This window comes from Syngnathoides biaculeatus, chromosome 8 (assembly GCF_019802595.1).
Source record: "Syngnathoides biaculeatus isolate LvHL_M chromosome 8, ASM1980259v1, whole genome shotgun sequence".
NCBI classification, from domain to species: Eukaryota; Metazoa; Chordata; class Actinopteri; order Syngnathiformes; family Syngnathidae; genus Syngnathoides; species Syngnathoides biaculeatus.
Window position 1 is genome coordinate 5801919 of NC_084647.1, and position 20009 is coordinate 5821927.

General features: G+C 41.9%; 1 protein-coding gene across 1 annotated transcript; it reads left to right on the forward strand.

Annotated features, from left to right (window-relative positions):
- The first annotated feature begins 8 nt into the window (after window positions 1-8).
- cwf19l2 (CWF19 like cell cycle control factor 2) lies at window positions 9-19268 on the forward strand. Its single transcript, XM_061827961.1, has 19 exons — window positions 9-169; window positions 618-728; window positions 1369-1485; window positions 3126-3242; window positions 3417-3536; window positions 4282-4375; window positions 4652-4767; window positions 4887-5334; window positions 7284-7500; window positions 9240-9345; window positions 10542-10643; window positions 11686-11808; window positions 13041-13178; window positions 15408-15620; window positions 16480-16596; window positions 17197-17352; window positions 17434-17514; window positions 18650-18751; window positions 18917-19268. The coding sequence occupies exons 1-19, from the start codon at window positions 77-79 to the stop codon at window positions 19067-19069; spliced, it is 2724 nt and encodes a 907-aa protein (XP_061683945.1). The 5' UTR covers window positions 9-76; the 3' UTR covers window positions 19070-19268.
- Window positions 19269-20009: the final 741 nt, after the last annotated feature.

Consider the following 20009-nt stretch of genomic DNA (forward strand, 5'->3'; position numbering starts at 1 on the left):
GTTCGGTGTCCAACCGGAAAGCCCCTGCCTCGGACGTAAACACTTTACGACAGTCTAATTCATTTACGGCGGTGTCATGGCGGCGCCTGCAGTTCGGTTCGAGAGTACAAGCAGCATAGTGGATCGTAAAGACAGTAAACGACAGGCGCGACAAGAGGCGATCGATAAGGTACACTTTCATTACGACTGATCATTTGTATATTTCATGCCGAATGTGGAACATACTCTTTCCCCTCATACGAGCTCGGAAGCTAAGTATGCTAATGACTAGCGTTGTTGTCATCAAACTGTCCAAACGCAGTAAGCAGATTGGACACCCCGCCTGTGTTTGCCGGATGTTTAATGATATAGCTGCGGCAACTACGACATTTTTACAATCCCTGTTATCTACTTGTTTTCAAGCTGTGTTGACACTGCACCAACACGTCGGGTGATGATTCTGCTAGTCGTGCTATTGGCACATTATTAGCCAGGCTCATTTTTGTTTGCTCCAGTAAAACCCATCAAGTAATGTGTGTTTTAAAACCTACTGTCATAGCCTTATTTTGTTATTAGTGCAATTGACAATTTTTTTCTTGTGGCCCCTTCTATTTTGTTTCCCCCTACACGCTATTTAGGCCAAGCAGAAATATGAGAGGGAGGAAAGGAGGAAGGAGCTGAAGAGGCAAAGAGGGGAAGACACTTGGATGCTCCCTGAGGTCACCGACAGACTGAAGGAAATAGAGGACGTAAGGCGTAACTTTTTAATCACGTAAAGTTTCAATAAACAATAAAAAAAACAACTCCAGGCATCAGACATACCATGATTATGAATTGAAAAGTATGATTAAACCATTTTTTGCTATGGCTTGGTCTTGAGCACAAGGAGGAGGTAGTGGAAATGAAATAAAAAGGCCACATTAAGACTCCGATTTAAAAAGCTTAGCTGGTAATAGCAATCAGAGGACGTTGGAACCAAATTGATGAAGAATATTGTCAGTCACAGGTTAAGTTGACACGCCAGGAGTCTGCTAGCTTTTAAAAAAAAGCCAGCGCAGCCGCAACAAAGCACTAGTGGTGTATTTTTTATTCTGTTTACACATTTTTCTTCCCCAGAAATACTCCTTGCTCCCAATCCCCAAAATGACTACAACATTTTTTTTAAAGAGACCAGAAGTGTGCTATTTTGAATACAAATTTTATGGAACATATGTGATTTTGCCTTTTTTCTCTCCACAACTAAATATTTAAATAATGTCCTAAAAGCGGTGGCAGAAGAATCAAGGAGAAAAAGACATGGCAGATGTGTAGTCATTAGTTTCACAGTGATAAAAAAATAATAATTAGAACACCAAAAATGTCAGTTTCTCAATTGCTTTTGCCATTCAGGAAACCTCTGGAAAAAGCAAAAAGAAGAAAGAGAAGAAATCAAAAAAGAAGAAGAAAAAGGCCAAGAGGGAAAAGAAGGCGACAGAAGGAGCAGATGGCTCAAACGACAGCTCAAATGTGAGTTCGTGATTTAATTCATATGTAGCATATTGGAAGTCAGAATTTATGTCATTGCTAGAACTACAGCATAAAGCTCATTTGATGTCTGTCCCTTGTCTGAGAGGCACAAAAATTAGCAGGGATGCAGAACGTATTATTAATCTGTATGTTAGGATTAAGAGCTATGAATTTCGACTTCACCGCGGTGCAGGAAGTGTGATGTATGATTATTTTTGTTTTGATGATACTGGACTATTTGGTAGCATAGTTCAGGGTGCACCCAGCTCCTTGCCCAAAGATAGCTGGAATAGGATCCAGGACTCCCGCGACCCTTGTGGGGATAAGTGGCTCAGATAATTGATGGATGGTTGTGCCCTAATTTGTGAAGGATGTGGGATATAAATAGTACAGATATTCAATCAGAACAGGTTGCTTTGATCTACTTCTGTTATTTCTGTTGCTACAACAAAGCAAGTGATTTGTTCTTCAGATGGTGAAAGGCAGTTTCGTAATTGGTTTGATATGGGCGGCACGGTGGATCAGTTGGTAAAGCATTGGCCTTGCATTTCTGAGGACCCGGGTTTGATCCCGGCCCCGCCTGTGTGGAATTTGCATGTTCTCCCAAAAACGTGCAACATTAATTGGACACTCTAAATTTCCCCTAGGTGTGATTGTGAGTGCGACTGTTTTCTGCCTCCATCCGCCTTGCGATTGGCTGGCAACCAGTTCAGGGTGTACCCTGCCTCCTGCCCGTTGACAGCTGGGATAGGCTCCAGCACTCCCTGCGACCCTTGTGAGGATAATCGGCGAAGAAAATGGATGGACGGATGGGTGGTTTGATATGACTGCTGAAGGTGATGGTCGGAATCTATCAGAACACCAAGATTTTCGACTTGGCAACCTTTTTTTCTATTTTATTGCCCAAAACAATTATGTGAGTTTTGTTGTGGTTTTTATTGAAGTAAATTCTGGTTATTTATCTGCTTTAGACAGTGGCACAACACCTCAATTGAACTGTAGTCATGTGGAGACACTGCTACATATAAGTGTGTGTAAAGCATGCTGGGAGCATGTAAATAGCATTTGGAGTGCATGTTTTTTGTCAATTATTTCTCGAGTCATTCTTTTATTCTTATTATTTTTGAATTAGCTTGTTATGCTATTCTGTGTGCTGTGGTATGATCATTTTTGTTTTGATGCGACACCATTGTTAATAATGACCTTGCCTACGCAGGCAGTGTGTGGGGCAATGTAAGATTCTTCTGCTTGCAGAGGTGAAATGCAGTTGTTCATCACTGCCTCATGAGCGCCATCATATGGTAGCTTACATATACTCTAAAACGTTCTGGCGTGCATGCTCAAGAGTGTAACCAGTGTTTTTTAAGTCTACTTTGTTGGATAAGTCACACACCCACATTTGCAAATGGAACCAATTGTGCGCATAAAGTGCACCACATTGTAAGGCACCATGTGGAATGTGGAGCCTTTTCTATTTAGAAGAGAAAAACCTCTACGATTGTGAAAATACCATAACTAAAAAAAAAATTCACGCCGCAAAACAGTGAACCTTGAATGGGGAAGAGCACACTGTACCTCTAGTTTTCATGATAATTTTTTTGGGTGCCATATTTTTATCTTCATCTTTCTTTCTTTGTCAGGACTCAGTTGATGAGTGGGTTGAAGCTCAGCCTCAGGCACAGCCAGCTAAAGCCTGGAAGGCTACAGAGAAACGCAAGTCCTCAGTGAGCGATAGTGACTCAGCTCAAAATATCCAGGTACTGTTTCCGTTCTGCATCGAATGGTGCTGGGAGTACACGTTTAGCGTCACTCATTCATTTAAAATAAACTGGAATAGTCAATTGTGTGTTTGAAGACATGGTTTTGATTGGTTTCTGTTCTTCTACCCATTGACATATTGATATATCATACTGCTTATCTCTTTCCTGTAGAGAGATGAATGGATGACATTTGACTTTTTGGCTATGAAAACCACATCCACAGCAGAGAAGAGAGCAGAGAAAGAACGACAGAAAGAGCAGGAGCGGGCCAAAGCTCAAGCCATTGAACAGGTATGTCTAGTATTTTATTTACTTTTTTCCTTTCTTGTCTGATGCACAAAAGCACGGAGCCCCTAAAGGGACATTGAAAAAAAAAAAAAAAAAAAAAACTTGTTTCTGAATGTAATGAGGAAGTTTCTCATTCTAATGAGTAAGTTACTCATTGTAATGAGGAAGTTTGTCATTGCAATGTGAGACACAGCAGAAACATGCTTGCGCTGCGCTAACAGGGACGGTTAAAAAAAAAAACATACCTGTAAAAATCACTGAGACACGGCAGCAACACGCTAGCATAGCGCGAACAGGGCCGCTTAAAAAAAATAACATACCGTTAAAGTCACTGAGACACGGGAGTTACACGGGAGTTACACAGCAGCAGCACGCGAGCGCATCGCTAACAGGTGCGGTTGAGAAAAAAAAAAAAAACATGCCGGGGAAACTCAACAACACGCTAGCACAGTGCTAATGCAAGTGCAGCACTAACATGACCGGTAAAAGTCATTTCCTCAGCACATATATTCCACTGGTCTCACTCTTACCTTTTCCGATCGAGGGCCCCCTTGCGGCCGTTTAGAAAAAATGCAAAAATTAGCCGCATCACCGCATAAGCCGCAAGGTTGAAAGCGTGTGGAAAAAAAGTCGCGGTTTATAGGCCCGGAAATTACAGTATATAACGTTTTGGATGTCAAGGAATGAGAAAACGTACTGTTCGTGCATGCAGTGAGTGCATAAACATTAGTTGTATGTTTAATTTTAGGCCGGCTTGCACAAGTTGGAACTCAACCCCTACTGGAAGGATGGTGGAACTGGTCTGCCCCCAGAGGAGATGGCTGGTACTGCTGCAAAGAAAGGTAATACAGTATTAATCTTGAGATTTTACTTTTTATTTTATAATTGTTGGGCAATTTTTCTTTCAACCATAAATTAATACAGTTTCTGATTTGAAAGGATCTTTCCATGTAGCTTACAGAAAAAAAGCAAATGACAGTAATAAAACAAAGTTTTACTTGTAGGTGTCCTCATTGTTGGTTCATTTTACTCGAGCGCAACGTACTGTATGAATGAATGTGTTCAACTACTTCAATGGGAAATGTACTATTCGCCCCTTAAAATGAATCTTCCAACAGGTGCAGTGGTGAATGATGGTGGTCTTAGCTGGCTGAGGAAGAACTATCAGAGGATGAAGGAGCAAGCTGAAAGAGAGCAGCGCAGCCTGGACGACGTGGTGGCAGACAGATACGGAGTAAGGACTAACGCATGGCACACCTTCTAAAATACACGTGAAAAAGCCGGCAAGTTGATTGTAGCTTACAAGGCAATGCTCCTGCAAATGGACATCCAGTTTTTAAATGTATTTTTCAGTCAATGGAGGAATTCCAGCAGCGACTTGCAGAGGCAGAAAAGGCCGTTTATGGACATAAAAACAGAGGGGAAAGGGACGTTATGTTGAAAGGCAGGCGAATGGAAAGCAGGGAGAGGTGGCGGAGAAAAGGAGATGAGGCGGAGGCAGATCGGTGGAGAAGATATGACAGAGACTCACCACCTTTGTCCAAAGAGAGACATTCTTCCAGGGCAAGCGATCGAGAAAGAGAGCGAGATCAAGATAGCCAAAGAAACCCAAACAAGGATAAAGACGGATATCGGTTCCGGGACAGAGAGCAGGAAGTGGATGAAGAGATAGGGAGGAACAGAGACGGTGAGAGGCCCAGCGTTCCATGCTCATCCCACAAAAATTGGACTCAACGTTCCTCCTCCATTGGGTCACTGAAAGGCTCTTTCCTTAAGCCCTCACAAGAGGACGACAGCAGAGGTGAGTTAATATCATCCTTTGTCTTCTTTTTTTTTTTTTTTTTTTTTTTAATCGAAGCAAAAAGCTCGAATGTGGGTCACGGTAAATTGATGTTAATTGTGTGACTCAAAATGTATTAAACTAATCAATCCTGCACTAGAAACTTTAATCCTCCTGGCATCATCAGCTAATTTTACACTGCAGAATTAAGCGACAAGGTCCATTTTAGTGACTCCATATGTGGATGTAGTTGCTGCAACTCTTCTGTTAATAAGCAACTATGAATAAATATTTGAACAGTTTAAGAACATTCCTCAACATACATTTGCAAGGTGCTTAGGAGGAGTTTTCATCTACATTCCATAATATCCTTAAAAGATTGAGAATCTGGAGAAATTTCTGCATGTAAGTGGCAAGGCCGAAAACCACAATTGAATGCCCTTGACCTTCGATCCCTAAGGCGGCACTACATCAAAAATTGGCATCATTGTGTAAAGTAAGGGTGCTCAATGCGTCGATCGCGATCGACCAGTTGATTACGAGGCGGTTTCGGTCGATCGTGATGGCGTGCCGGGGGGGAGACATCAGCTGTATTTTTTTTTTTTCTTTTAACTTTAGCTCACCGCGCATGTGCAAACAACGACAGAACAGGAAAACACGCTGTCAGTGAATTCCCCCCTATTTTAAGCTCTCGCTTAAGAAATCTCAACAAACAAGTTTAAAAATGTATCACTTTCATGCAGAACGGGAAGCGGACAACTTTTTCACTATGTCATTTTTGAAGTGCGTTTGTCTCATCTGCCTGTAGAAATGTGGAGCAGCATTTTCGAACTGTTTATGGAAAATACGACACCGACATTCCGCCGAAAAGCAAGCTGAGAATGAGAAAAGTGAACGAACTAAAATCCCAATTGGCAGCCGCACAGCAGTCACTTTTCACTCAATGTAGTTCAACCACCGAAGCATCGTTTCCGGGTTCGTCACATCATCGTTAATAACAAGAAGGCCTTCCAAAGTGGAGAGATATTAAGAGGCGTAGCTGACTTATTGTTCCGATCTTTTAAAAATGTTATGTTTTGTTGTGCAATATTGGCTCATGCGGTTATGCAAGGCACACAAACATATATTTACACAAAGAATCCTCAATACACTTTAAAACAAATGTGTTTTGCATTTTTGTAGTGGGTAGATCTTTGTGACTTGGTCATTCTCGGTCGATCGCAAGAGGCTGAATGATTGAGAAGTAGATCTTGGGGTAAAAAAGTCTTGGCGCCCCTGGTGTGAAGGATACTGCCACTTGTGGTCAATTGTTAGTAAATACAGTTCCTTGCGACATCTACAAATGCAAGTGAAAGCGCTGAAATGCAAAGCAAAAGCCAAATCTATCAACAGCACCCAGAAAAGCCGCCGGCTTCTCTGGGCCCGAGCTCGTCTGAAATGAACTGACGCAATGTGGAACAGTGTGCTGTGGTCTGATGGTCCACATTTCAAATTGTTTTTGGAAATCACGGACATTGTGTCCTCTGGCCCAAAGAGGGAAAAGAAGGTATTGTATGATCCTTTGTTTCGGATTCATGTTCAATATGTATCTAGATTTGAAACGGACCTAATTGCCACTTAACACCATCGGATTTTGTGCTTTTGCTTTTGTTTTTTTTTTTTGTTTTTTTTTTAACCCTGTGATGACCTATAATCAAACTGTCGCATGGAGGAGAATGTTCTGAATTGTGTGCCTTGAATCATGTTTTGTGGCTGTATTGATTCTTTTCAAAAGCGTATGCAACATTGTATTCTTTCAACTATGTGCAAACAGTTTTGAGAAGGCTTTTATGTTTTCTAGCCCATAAAGCAACAAAGACGATCCTTTGCATGTCACTCACTTTTTTATCATCTTTCTAAATTTCTGCATAACTGTAGGTCAATTTCCCTTGAGGGTCTCAATATACCTTTTCATGACATTTACTGTGCAGCTCCCGAGTGTCCTCCTTACAAAGCGCGGTCATCGATTGGATTCCTGAAACCCACCTCAGACGATGAAGGTTCTGGTCCGCACACCACGAGCGCTCCAGCCTGGAAGAAGAGCGGTGTTCCTGTGCTTAAGCATCATGATTTTGAAAAAGTACAGAAAGTGCAAGATGCCGCAAAGCCAACCCCTGCTCCATGTCATGACAAAGCCGCTAAATCAAGGTCAGTTCTATTCTCTACAGGAAGAGAAATGTGTTGAATGAGGGTTATTGTGGAAAATCATAAAGGAGACATATTATAAACATTTACTTCTTTGCATGTGTACAAATAGTCGTGCTATTGACTGAAAATGGGCCTGCTCTGTAGGCATGATTATAATTGTTTTAGCCCGACTGTGATTTCACATTTATTATTGTTTGACGTGTCCGCACAGCACTGTAATTTCTTTTGTGTATATCAGGGATCTCCAACTCATTTTTGTCCCGGGCCACATTGTAATTACAATTTCCCTCAGAGGGCCGTTATGACTGTGAATCTATTAAAATCTTTCCAATCGTCATATTTACACGTGAAATTTATGAATTAGTTTTGGAATCAGAAATCAAGCGTAATGGGTTTTTCAACTATTGTTCATGTTTGGCAACACCAAAAGTGCATGCAATATCTCAACTTGATCATTTCTGATATGACAATTTGAAATTTTGTTACAGATTATCACAAAAATGTGAAAGAATTAATTACTTTTATAGTTATCATGTGAAAAGCATATAATTACTATTATAGTTAACGGTTTCATTTCCTCTCAAACTCACTCAGTTTCATTCTTCCTCAAAATGTAAGATTTTTTGCGCACAGAAACACACACACACACACACAAATGCATAAGCCGACTTCTTATCTTCCGAGAAGTGGCCAAGGACAACTTCATCAACGCGCACACATCATTATTTTTGAATGTGCTTTTGTTCACTTGCTTACTCACCCCTCCTCTTGACCTTGTGTGTTTTCGGGGGTAAAAAAAAAATACGCAAGAGACTGGTTCAGAACATGTTTGGAGACTGTAACGGACCAGTCTCTCACATCGTCCTGATCAGAAAGACGTTTTCTTGTCCATTATTTGTGCATTTAGTCCAGCAAACTCGGTAACGAACCTAACAACGTGATTTGCCTTTGCGGGCCACACAAAATCATGCGGCGGGCCGGATCTGGCTCCCGGGCCTTGAGTTTGACACCTGTGGTGTAAATAGTCGCCATGGCCGTGTGGCTTGAACATGCGGACCGTTGTGACAACTAGGCATGTCATCGCAGTTTCACTGCTTGTGCAAAATAATAACTAATGACAACAACAACAAGATGCAGAGATGGTCTAAACACACATAAGGTCGATTAACATTCCCAATCATTTTGCTACATACCATGAAAAATGAAAGCTCCTCCAATCCCCCTTTCCCCTCATTTTTGCAACGGCATCCGCTTGATGCCGCGGGATGAACACGTTACAAAGCCTTTTTAGTCATTCTTTGTATTGCCTTGTTTGCCCGACTTTGAGGGAAAAGTAGCAGACAGAATCCCTGCAGCATGAAAGGAGTCTCCGGCATCCTTGGCCCATTACATTCAGCAATGAGTAGTGTAATAGCCCAGAATGCGGCTTCGCAGATGCTAATGAATCAGAACAAACATGGTGAGAGATTGGAAAAAAGACAATTACAGTCAATGGTTAAACTGAAATGCTCCATATAGCTTCCCCCATTGACTGTTCGAAAGATGCTATAGTTCATGCTACAGGCTAAGTTTATGAGAGACGTCCACATTATGATGGGAGGTTTTACCAACTTTTTCATAAAACAATAATGCAGCGAGTGCCAGATGTCAAAATCTGGAATCACTCTTCAGTATCTGCTTATTTTATGCCCATATCGTTGCCTTTTTCTTTAACGTGGTGTGTTTATGCTTTCTTCAAGTGAGAGTGACAGCGACGAACAGGTGGAAGAGCTTCCACTTCTCTCTGAGGAAGAGATGAACAAACTGGGCGCCAAGCTGGTGAAGGCGGAGATAATGGGTAACACGGTAAGTTGGCAAACCAAATACTAATACCAAAATATGTTCTTCATAACGTGGTATTTTAACGTGCAAATTCTTATGCTCTTTGCCTTATTCAAATCCCTGAGCAAAGTCAGTGTGAATTTAATGAGAAGTTAGTTGTCTTTTTTTCCCTTTCGGCTTGTCCGGGTTAGGGGTCACCACAGGGCGTAGTTTTTCCCATGTAAGGCTATCTCGTGCATCTTCCTCTCTAGCACCAACTGCCCTATTGTCTTCCCTCACAACATTCATCCATCAACCTGGGAGAGATTCGCATTTGCTTATATTTTGCTTTTACCCCTGGGGTGGTGATGATGATGCTCCCGAACCTAATGTTATGTTGCCTCCTATATTTAAAATACAGAATTACCTTTTTTTACACTGTATTGACTGTGCTTTCATCCTGGATCAGGCTGTGTGCCAAGGTGGAATTTTAGCATTACACACTATCTCATCCTGCACTTTCTACTTTGGCTTCAGACCAGCCCTTTCCCAGTCGGAAAGGAGAAAATCTCGTCAAGTTTAAGCACTTTTTCTTCGATTACTCACATACTCCGACAGTCATTGCATCTTAAAACAACCGCATTTCTTTAACTTTCTCCATTAATATTGAAAGTAAACAGAAGCAGCATGTCTAGCTCGTCTTTACTCTATGTTTCCCGGACTGTGTTGCTAACTAAAGCAGCGGTGGTGGACGCTGTCATTATAAAACACAATGATGGGCTGCGTAAGTACTGTAACCTTTGTAATTATGAGTGTGCGTCTTTAAAAGTGGGGGGGGGGGGTCATTGTTCAAGAGTGCCGTGTGTTGCCTAAAAGAAACCAGTGGCTTCTTCTTTTCATTTTTTACAGTAAGTATGTGAATTGTGCCGTTGGCTGTAACAACCAGTCATCCCTCACTCATTGAATCACATTGCAAAATGCTACAAACTGAATAGCTGTATGTTATACTTTTAATTTGCATCGGATTATTATTTTTTTGCGCGCAACACAGAATATCTGCGAGGAGACTGCATCAGCGGTGCACAATTGCGCATGCACGCAGTTTAGAGGGAACATTGGCTGACGTCTTTTTAAAAAAAAATATATATTTTTTTAGGGCACGCCGTCCGCGATCGACCAAGACTGCCTTGCGATCACATTGAGCCCCCCTGAATTAATGAATAAAAATGTCTGTGTTTCAGGCCATGGTTAAGAAGCTAAAGGCCCAGTTGGATGCAGCTCACAAAGCCAATGAGAGCCACGCCGAACAAAAGAAGGTCCATGAAAGAGCAAACTCAAACAAGGTCTGAATATACTAAATGTATTACTTTGGGTCTCCTGGATTTGTCAACAACCATTGAAACATTTAAATAGCAACATTTAGGGTAATTTGTGGTTTTAAGAAGAAACATACACGTGAATTAATGAATAAATGTTCCAAATGTATGCTTTCAAAGGCTTCTCTTGCGAAACAGGCACATCGCTATTTAAGATCAGAGAGGGTGGAGTCATTGGGAGGCACTCACTGACGGTGTAGCGGTTCACTTGCTAGACTTCTGTTCGGGCAGTGTGGGTTTTAGTTCCCACTTGGTGACTGTTTACCTGCCTGTAATCACCCCTGTTATTGACTAGCCACGAGTCTGTGGTGTAGTCTACCTTATATTGGTCAGTCCTGCAACCCCTGAAAAGGATAAAGTGTCCAGAAAATGGATAAACTTGACCAGGAGTGAGTAAAATATTGAAGTATCTACTGTCATTTTCATTTTCCATTCTTATTATTCAGATGTAGATGTACAAGTTGTGTTAAAATATGCAAGTTGGAGCAGATTAATCTTAACCGTGATGGTGTCCACTGTACGACTTCTCAGAAAAGACTAATCATTCTTAAGTTTTAGTGCCCTCAGCAGCTAAGAGCCTCTCCAAGCCTCAAAGTGATTGATTGCTCTTGACCTCTTCTCATTCTAGGTCCTCCCAAGTCCATCTTGTTATGGAAGCGCTTTAGCGCTTCGTGATTTACAGCTTTGACTTGAATTCGTATTTACTTTCTCGCCCGAATGTGTGCAGACTCACAAGAATTAACTCGTGACCGAAGGACTTGATTCATTCCCTTCCCTCATTTCCCTGTTTCGTCCTTCCATTTCCCCAAGAGGCCTTTTCTATGATTTGCTGAGGATGTGTTTGTCTCAAGTCGCCTGTAGTTTTCTGATTCCTTTTTGAATGTAACGACAAGTTGGAACAAGAATAGGTTTAATGGACTGAATGCGATTGCACAAAATACAAATCTTTAAAATCATATAATTCTTTTTCATGTGTTTGTGTTTTTAAAACTTCTTCGGGGGTTCTTAGGTGGCAGATTCTGAAGACCGGGACGTCTTATTATTCAGAACTGATCATGCTGGTCAGGCCTGGCCTGTCAAGCCTATATCAGGACCTCAGGAACCCCAGGGAGGACGTCGCAAGAAGAAGGCAGTAAGCAATGCACAAAATGATAATGAATAAATATATAAAGAAATACGAAACTGATGCCAAACATCCTCCATTTATGGGATTATGGAATGTGAGGTTTATATGTTAATGGAATTTAAGGATGTGGGGTTTGTTTTTGTTGTCTTTTTCGTGATGGGTTACTATTCTTCTCAGGATTTTCAAATTCAATTATTGAATTCATTTACATTATCCTTATCATTCTTTATAATGGTCAAAACTAAGTTCAGTAGAGCCTCGGTTCTCCATCACAATCCATTCTCGAAGGCGGTTTGAAAAACAATTTGTTCAAAAACCGAATCAAACCGCCGCGCACGTTATGTTATTTCCGGGGGTTCGTTCGAATTGACAATAACAAAGCTCATGGTGGGTGGGTCAGCTGGTCGGCCCGCGCCGTGTTCTGTTATTTCCCGTTTTGTTGGCGGCGTTCGAGTACCGATTTTCGTTTGAAAACAAAATTTAAAAAAAATCTTGGAAGTTTTTGTTAGAAAAAAACCCGATTTGTTTGAGAAAGGTGACGTTTGAGAACCGAGGCTTTACCCTATAGCCAATTGATAATCCACAGTATTATATTGACACTCGTATAATAGTTATAAATAAAAGTTGGGGATATTTAAATATGATCCACCATTTTATTTATTTATTGCTATGGGTGTTACTGCTGTTACTATGTAGGTATTTTTTCTTTCTCCCACATCTAATCCAGATTGTGATTTTGCATCATTCTTTTGCAACAGGCAAAGTTCAATTTGGTATGTTTGGATGATACTATCTTTGTCAAATTGAATCAGATGAAATTGTAATACAGTGTATATATACACACCATAATTCCCGGCCTACAAACCGCAACTTTTTTCACAGCCGCCGCGTTAGTTAGTGTTAGCCCCGCTGCATTAGCAATAGCACCGCCACGTTAGCGTTAGCGCGGCCGGACTCACATTAAATTCCTTCTGTGTACCGAGGCTTATCACCGGGTGCGCTCTGTAGGCCGGTTCTTGGGAAGGATCTTGAATCCAAAGGAAACTTAGAGGTAGTTATTTGGATTCATTATAATATACAAATGGGTGAAAATCACAATAGATGTTTGCTGTACCAATTGAGGGGAGTTTGTTTCATCAACACTCGGAGATTCTTTTTCTCATATTAAAAGATGATGAACTGTTATAAACGCGTGAAAACATGCTCTAAATAACTGCCGCCTGGGTCTCTTTGTTCAGATTGAGACTCACCTTGATGGACAGCGTGTGAGGTACTTTGAAGATGACGACCATGTGGGTCTGAAGGAGATGGTCAGGAGGGAGAAGATGAGCTCCACGCAGGATCAGAACGCCCTCTACTCTCGAATGGCTGCCAAGGTAAGATGGCACTTTGATCACTAACGGTGCAGTGATTTAATACAGCACAGCAAAAACAGTGACCTTGAAGGAGGTTTAAAAGTACTGGTCATCCAAAAATAATTGAACAAAGCATCCTGTAATTTTCAAGATAAGATTAAATAAAGATTTTTATACTTCCTTGCAAAGCTGCAGAATTGTAGCATGAGATCAAGTTAGAACTTGATTTTCAAAGCAATTAGGCTTTGAAGAAAATTTTAGGATTTTCCATTGTTTCTCTTTACAAGGGCGTGTTCCTATAATGTCTTCACACATATTACGTTTATTCCTTGTATCCGTTTGCTTGAAAATCTCCTTTCGCCGTTCCCCATTTGTATTGAATTACTGACTTAATCTTACCCAATTTAAAATTATGAGAGCACATCAGAAGACATCCACCAATAAAAGAAAAATTCACTGCCGTTTAAAATGTATAATATATTATCCCACATTGAATTACCATATGGAGCGCTATGTGCCTTGACATAAAGTTTTACAGTGTATTGTCATCTAATAAGAACATTTATAAAATAATTATGATCGTGGTACACTGGGATATAAATGGAAAATAGTATCTTTGTGATTGCCATGGCAACATTAGATCACCCTTTTTAGTGCTTTATAATAGTGCAGGTCTGTTGCAAAACCCTCGTGTGCTTCTCGCCTTGTGTTAGTATACGGAGTTGTGTGTAAAAGGTGACTCTTTTGTTTAGATTAAAGATGTTTGTTCACGGGCCTGAACCTACGTCGGCCAAAGCATGCAAATTTGTATTTACCACAGTGTCTTAAATTAGTTTTAGTTTTGAAATCTACAGTTAATCTGCACAAGTGTGCACGTAATGTCAAAAACGCAACACTTCAAATACAGCTGAACAACTGAAGGCTGATATTTGCGATGCACGTGAACGCAATTTTGTCTACAATTGCAGCAGACGATGGTCTTACACACGCACACTGTTAGGTTTAAGCCCAAGCGCTGGACTAAATCTGCAAATGAAGGGATGGAAGAGGTCTTCAGTTTGGCCCGTACGGGGAGAAACAGGTTTGGCTGACTAGCTGCAACTCCAACACCCGTTCCGAGTCAGCCTTACCAGTGTCCCACTTTTTATTACCGTTTTTTCCGCACTATAAGGCGCACTTTCAATGAATGGCCTATTCTAAGACTTGTTTTCATGTATAAGGCGCACCGCATTATAAGACGCATAGAATAGATGCTACAGTAGAGGCTGGGGTTACTGTGCATCCATTCAATGGAGTTGCACTAAAGGCTCAATATTGATCCATACATAAGGCACACCAAATAATAAGGCGCACCGTCGGCTTTTGAGAAAATTTAAAGGGTTTTAGGTGAGCCTTACGGTGTGGAAAATATGGTAGTTTCTCAAGACAAAAGGTTGCAAGGTTACAAATTAAAATGGATGAACAGATAGCAATACTAATACAAGACGAATACTGAAGTAAACATTTCTAACAATGGTGAATACCGATACAAAGACGAATACTAAAGTAAACATTTCTTCAAAGCTGCAGCATTGTCCTGATAAATCTGCTAGAAATCAGAAGGGGATCTGATATACAGCATGTCCATGTTGTTGAGGAGTATCTGCTTTGAAGTCAGCAAGGGGGTGCATCATCCCTCCGGATGTCGCTGGGTCACACTCCGGGTCACACTCTGGGTCACACAGCCGCTCGCAGAGAGAATGATTCGGGGAAGGATGATATAAACAAATGCATGATAAAATAATAAATCCAACACACACACACACACTTTGCCACAATGTCACTAAACTAATCCAGTCTTCACTCTCGCTCACTCCCACACTTAGTCACATACACACACTTCAGATGTGCTTGCCCCCCCGCTCCTTATCCCTGCCTTTCTCTCTCCCTCACACACACACACTCACTTCTGCAATCTGTTGCCTGGTTACCATGGTGACAGGACTGAGACATAGAGGCTGAGTTGATACTCCCGTGTCCTGCAACTTGCTGTTCATAGGCCGGTTCCGACCAAACACACACACAGTACTATTAAAAAATAAAATTGTCTGCGCCGACAAACAGTGATGTCACGATCAAAGGATAACTAACCATCTGCTGAAATAACCCGATCTGAAAATAAACCCAGTCTAACAAGTATTACGCATCTGTCTTTTGTCCTCTGTTGGCTGCTCTCCACCGCCATTACCCGTGTTCCAACGGGCCCTCCAGATGATGGCAAAGACGGATGGGGACAACTACACTCTGGATGACATGTTTGTGTCAAGTGCCGCGCGAAAGGAGGGCGAAGGGAGGGAGCAGGAGAGGCTGAGGAACAGAGCCACCGAGGAGAGTCGGAGGCTGGCGGCCACCATGGAGAAATGCCGTCACTGTTTCGGCGGCCAGGAGCTCCAGAAGCACCTCATCGTGGCCATAGGGAGCAAGGTCATTTCTCTCGAATGTACTTTTATTTGATAAACGGTGGGTATAAAAGTATCCAGACCCACTTACATTTTTCACTATATTGCAAGCATTTGCGAAAATTTTCTTCGCCGCGTATCCTCACGAGGGTCGCTGACACCCTGAGCTGGTTGCCAGCCAATCGCAGGGCACATCGAGATATACAGTCGCAGTCACAATCACACCTAGGGGCAATTTAGAGTGTCCAATTTAATGTTGGGTTTTTTTGGGATGTGGGTGGAAACCGGAGTGCCCGGAGGAGACCCACGCAGGCACGGGGAGAACATGCAAACTCCCTACAGGCGGGGCCGGGATTGAACTCGAAACTCCAGAACTGTGAGGCCATCGCTTTCTTGCTGCCGCCTTGAGAAGATTTCATTGTGCACATTTGAACGAATTTTCCAAACCAGTTTTATCGGGATGGGAGAATTTTCTAAACACCGGTTTTCATTTTCAAATTCCACACAGGCGGGTCCGAAATTGAACCCGGGACCTTCAGGACTGTGAGGCCTACCCTTTCTAGCCGATCCACCGTGCCGCCCTTGCTAAAATCATTTATGTTCATTTTTTTTCCCCCTCACTAATGCACACAAACCCTTGTGAGGATAAGCGGCAAAAGGAAATGGATGGGTGGATGTATTCTATATTTATTTAGTACAACGTCCCAAGTTCATTGGAATTGGGGTTGTAGTAGAACTACTGGTGAATGTTGAATTCATCAGTGGGTTACACTCTTGTGTGGTAAGATTTTCAAATTTAACAGCTCTGAAAACTACAGGCCTTACTGTTTGAAACTTCGCTGCATGGTGGAAATGTGTCTTCATAAATCTTGTATTATATGCAGGTTTACCTGAGTCTGCCTGCGGGAGTGTCGATGACAGAGGGCCACTGTCTCATCTGTCCCCTCCAGCATCACTGCTCAGCCACCACCTTGGATGAGGATGTCTGGTCAGAGATACAGGTGGACCAATCAGTCTTCTCTTATATTGAATGTTAATCAAGCTACCGTAATTCCCGGCCTACAGAGCACACCTGATTATAAGCCTCACCCAGTACATATGTAAAGGAAATACATATAAATTTGGTACATACATACCCCGCAGCTGTGTAAAAGCCACAAGTGCCCACATTGAACCAGGAGATATTTACAAAGAAAGACGGTATACAGAAAGTGTTTAACACTAGCGCGGCGCTAACGCTAGTGCGGCGTGGCACTGACTGGGCTGGTTTAAAAAAAAAAAAAAAAAAAAACTTACTGGTAAAAATCACCGAGGCACACCAGTAACACGGCAGCAACACGCTAGCACAGTGCTAATGCTAGCGCAGCACTAACATGGCCGGTAAAAGTCACTTCCTCGGCACATATATTCCGGTCTCACTCTTACCTTTTCCACTCGAGTCCCCCCTTGCAGCCGTTAGAAAAAATGCACAAATTAGCTGCATGAAAAACCGCAGGGTTGAAAGCGTGTGGGGGAAAAAAAGTCGCGGCTAGTAGGCTGTAAATTACGGTAATTACTCACAAATAACTGAGTGCGCCTCTCCCCTGCTTCGCGGTGCGCAGCTGTTCCGACGCAGTCTGGTGCGTATGTTTGAGTCCCAGGAGCTGGACTGCGTGTTCATGGAAACGCACATGAACCCACGCAGGAGACAGCACATGGTCCTGGAGTGCATCCCGCTTCCTCGGGAACTGGGTGATATGGCGCCCATATATTTCAAGGTTTGTGTGTTTGTATTTCTGTCATTCCTACCAAACAAAAGTTGGATGTCGAAGACCAGCAAATCTGATGTCTGTCCCTAGAAAGCGATCATGGAGTGTGATGAGGAATGGGCCATGAACAAGAAGGTTGTTGATCTTTCTTCAAAGGACATCCGCAAAGCTGTAAGTTTGTAGTCTCATTTGTCTTCATTCTACCTTAGCATCTTTCTTAAAGGTCAAGTGCCATGCCTATAATCATTCTAAAATAGATATTGTAATGAGGGTTATTGTTAAATACGTATACCAGTATTCACTTCAATGTCCATACGAAAAAATAAATATGAGCCGAGAGCGCGTCTTCCATGCGCAAAGTTGCGGAAGTTGCCTGCATCCTCAGTTCATTACGTCACACTGCGACATTCGCCATTGAAAACACGCTGTGCCGCCTACTATGGGACACGGAAGCTCTTTTCAAAGAGAACATCTCACAAATCGAGTTGAAGTGACCTGGGCAATATTAACCTATCGTTTTGAGCCATATTTAGATGATATGCGGATCACTTCTACCTGACAACAGACTCCCAGACAGTATGTCTGAGCCAGCCCGCCCGAAGCCGTGGTCAGCGCCGACGGGTACATCGACACATTTAGCACCCCTGACTTACGGGCGTGGATCTTTTGTTACACACCCCCCTCCCCCTAACTATTATTATTTTTTTTTTAGTAGCTGTATACACACCTACCTGTCATAAGGAACCCACAAAGCTCTCGTCTTTTGCACCAGTGCAATCCATTTTTCACAACGAACCGGGTCTTTTTGAAAAGTATGAAGAATGAATCCATCCTCCCGAGTGTTCGAACAATATCCAGCAATACAACGAGCCGGCATTTTTGCTAACACGAAGGAACAAAGCGCTACCGTCCAGCAGGTAAAACTAGTAGAAACAGACGAGACCACTTGAGTGGGTGTCTGCTACTACCGTCACTTCCTGCTTCTTGTCGAAAACAAATCCCTCAAGAGGATTTTCATGGCGGGAGTGACAAAAAGCCACATACATCAAAATCATGTTTTGTAGTGAAAAAACGGATGGGTCCATTCTGGCTGCCTTTTTCCCCCCCCCCCCCAATTAATAACGTAGCAAAAATCATGCATTTCATGACAGTGGACCTTTAACAAACGTATTGTTCCAGTATACCAATTTGTTTACCTCGTGTTTGTATTTTGGCAGTTTTGCTGTCTCTCTCCCGTCCTTCCTGTTTATTCATCGTCCGCTGTCGTGAAATGCTTCACGCCTGGTTAATTGTTTGTTTGGTCCAGGTTCCCCGAGGGCTGCCCTACTTTGCCGTCGACTTTGGCCTCCAGGGAGGGTTTGCTCATGTAATTGAAAATGAACAGAAGTTCCCGCCTTACTTTGGCAAGGTCAGTTTATGCATTAACACCTTCAAATGCCACTTTTTTTTTTCTTCAAATTGAGAATATCAATCTGTATCTGGAACTGCCCTTTTTCTTCTTCACCATTTCAAAACAGACTCGGTTCCATAAGTAGTTTTTGATGAGATAATAAATCCTACCTTTGCTTCCCAGGAAGTGGTTGGGGGTATGATGGACGTGGAACCAAGGCTTTGGAGGAAGTTAATACGTGAGAATTTTGACGATCAGAGGAAAAAAGTCCTGCAGTTTGCACTTTGGTGGAAACCGTATGACTGTACCAAGATCGAGGCCCAGCAGGACACATAAAAACACAGATAAAACCAGACAGACACATTGACTGTGGTCCAAACCTTTGTTGGATCATGTTGCCTCCCAAAAACTACAAAACAGATAAATTTCCTTTTTTTAGTTCCAACTTCAACATTTTTTTTTACTGAGATATACATGGACAGATAAAATACCCAATTCACATGTACAGGGTACAAATTAAAATCATTCAATTTGCCAGTGTTGCATTTTTGCTGTCTCATTTCTACAGAATTTTGTGCAGAAGTGGGTCATGGACCAAGTAAGAACTCTTTTATTAAAGATGTTTTTTAAAAATTATTATTAGTCAAAAACAATACATTCATCGGTTTAGCAGAGTATTATAAAAAAAACTGTATGAGCACACCTAGCAATACACAGCTTTAAAAATGTGTAATAGGGTTTTACATAGATAATAAAAGAGGACATCAATAAAGAAAAAGATGCATATTGTGTATATATCCCATATAGGATAGGCATGCACAAATTAGATCAAGACGTTTTATCATCTGGTGCCTATTTATGTAATTGTTTTGGCCTTTGATACAGGTCTACATTCTGTGGGAATAAATTAAAAACAATTGACATTCATCAGATCAAAAAGCTTATTATATATATAAAACATTTTTTTTTAGTCAACTCTATAGGATGTCACTTTGGATGCTCAAATTAATATACAGTTTGGAAGATGGCTGCCTCTCTTATAATGATAGAAAATTGTGTAATGATGGATCAATTGCGGAATAGTATTTTGATTGATTTTGCGGGATTTCATTTGTTCCTCCGGCCTCCGAACGATGCGCAGCTTTCACTTAATTGTTCGAGGTTGCGGCGGCACGATGGGCCGCCTGCGGAGAAAGCACACAACAGCGTCCCGACCTCTCACACAGTCGTCTCCTTTTATAAGCAGTCACGTTGTCCCCAAATGTGTCCTCATCAT

Coding starts and splice junctions, on each gene's coding strand:
- cwf19l2 (XM_061827961.1), top strand. CDS start 77: ATGGCGGCGCCTGCAGTTCGGTTCGAGAGTACAAGCAGCATAGTGGAT. Junction 13,179..15,407: donor ACTCTCGAATGGCTGCCAAG/GTAAGATGGCAC, acceptor CGGGCCCTCCAG/ATGATGGCAAAGACGGATGG. Junction 18,752..18,916: donor TCCCGCCTTACTTTGGCAAG/GTCAGTTTATGC, acceptor TTTGCTTCCCAG/GAAGTGGTTGGGGGTATGAT.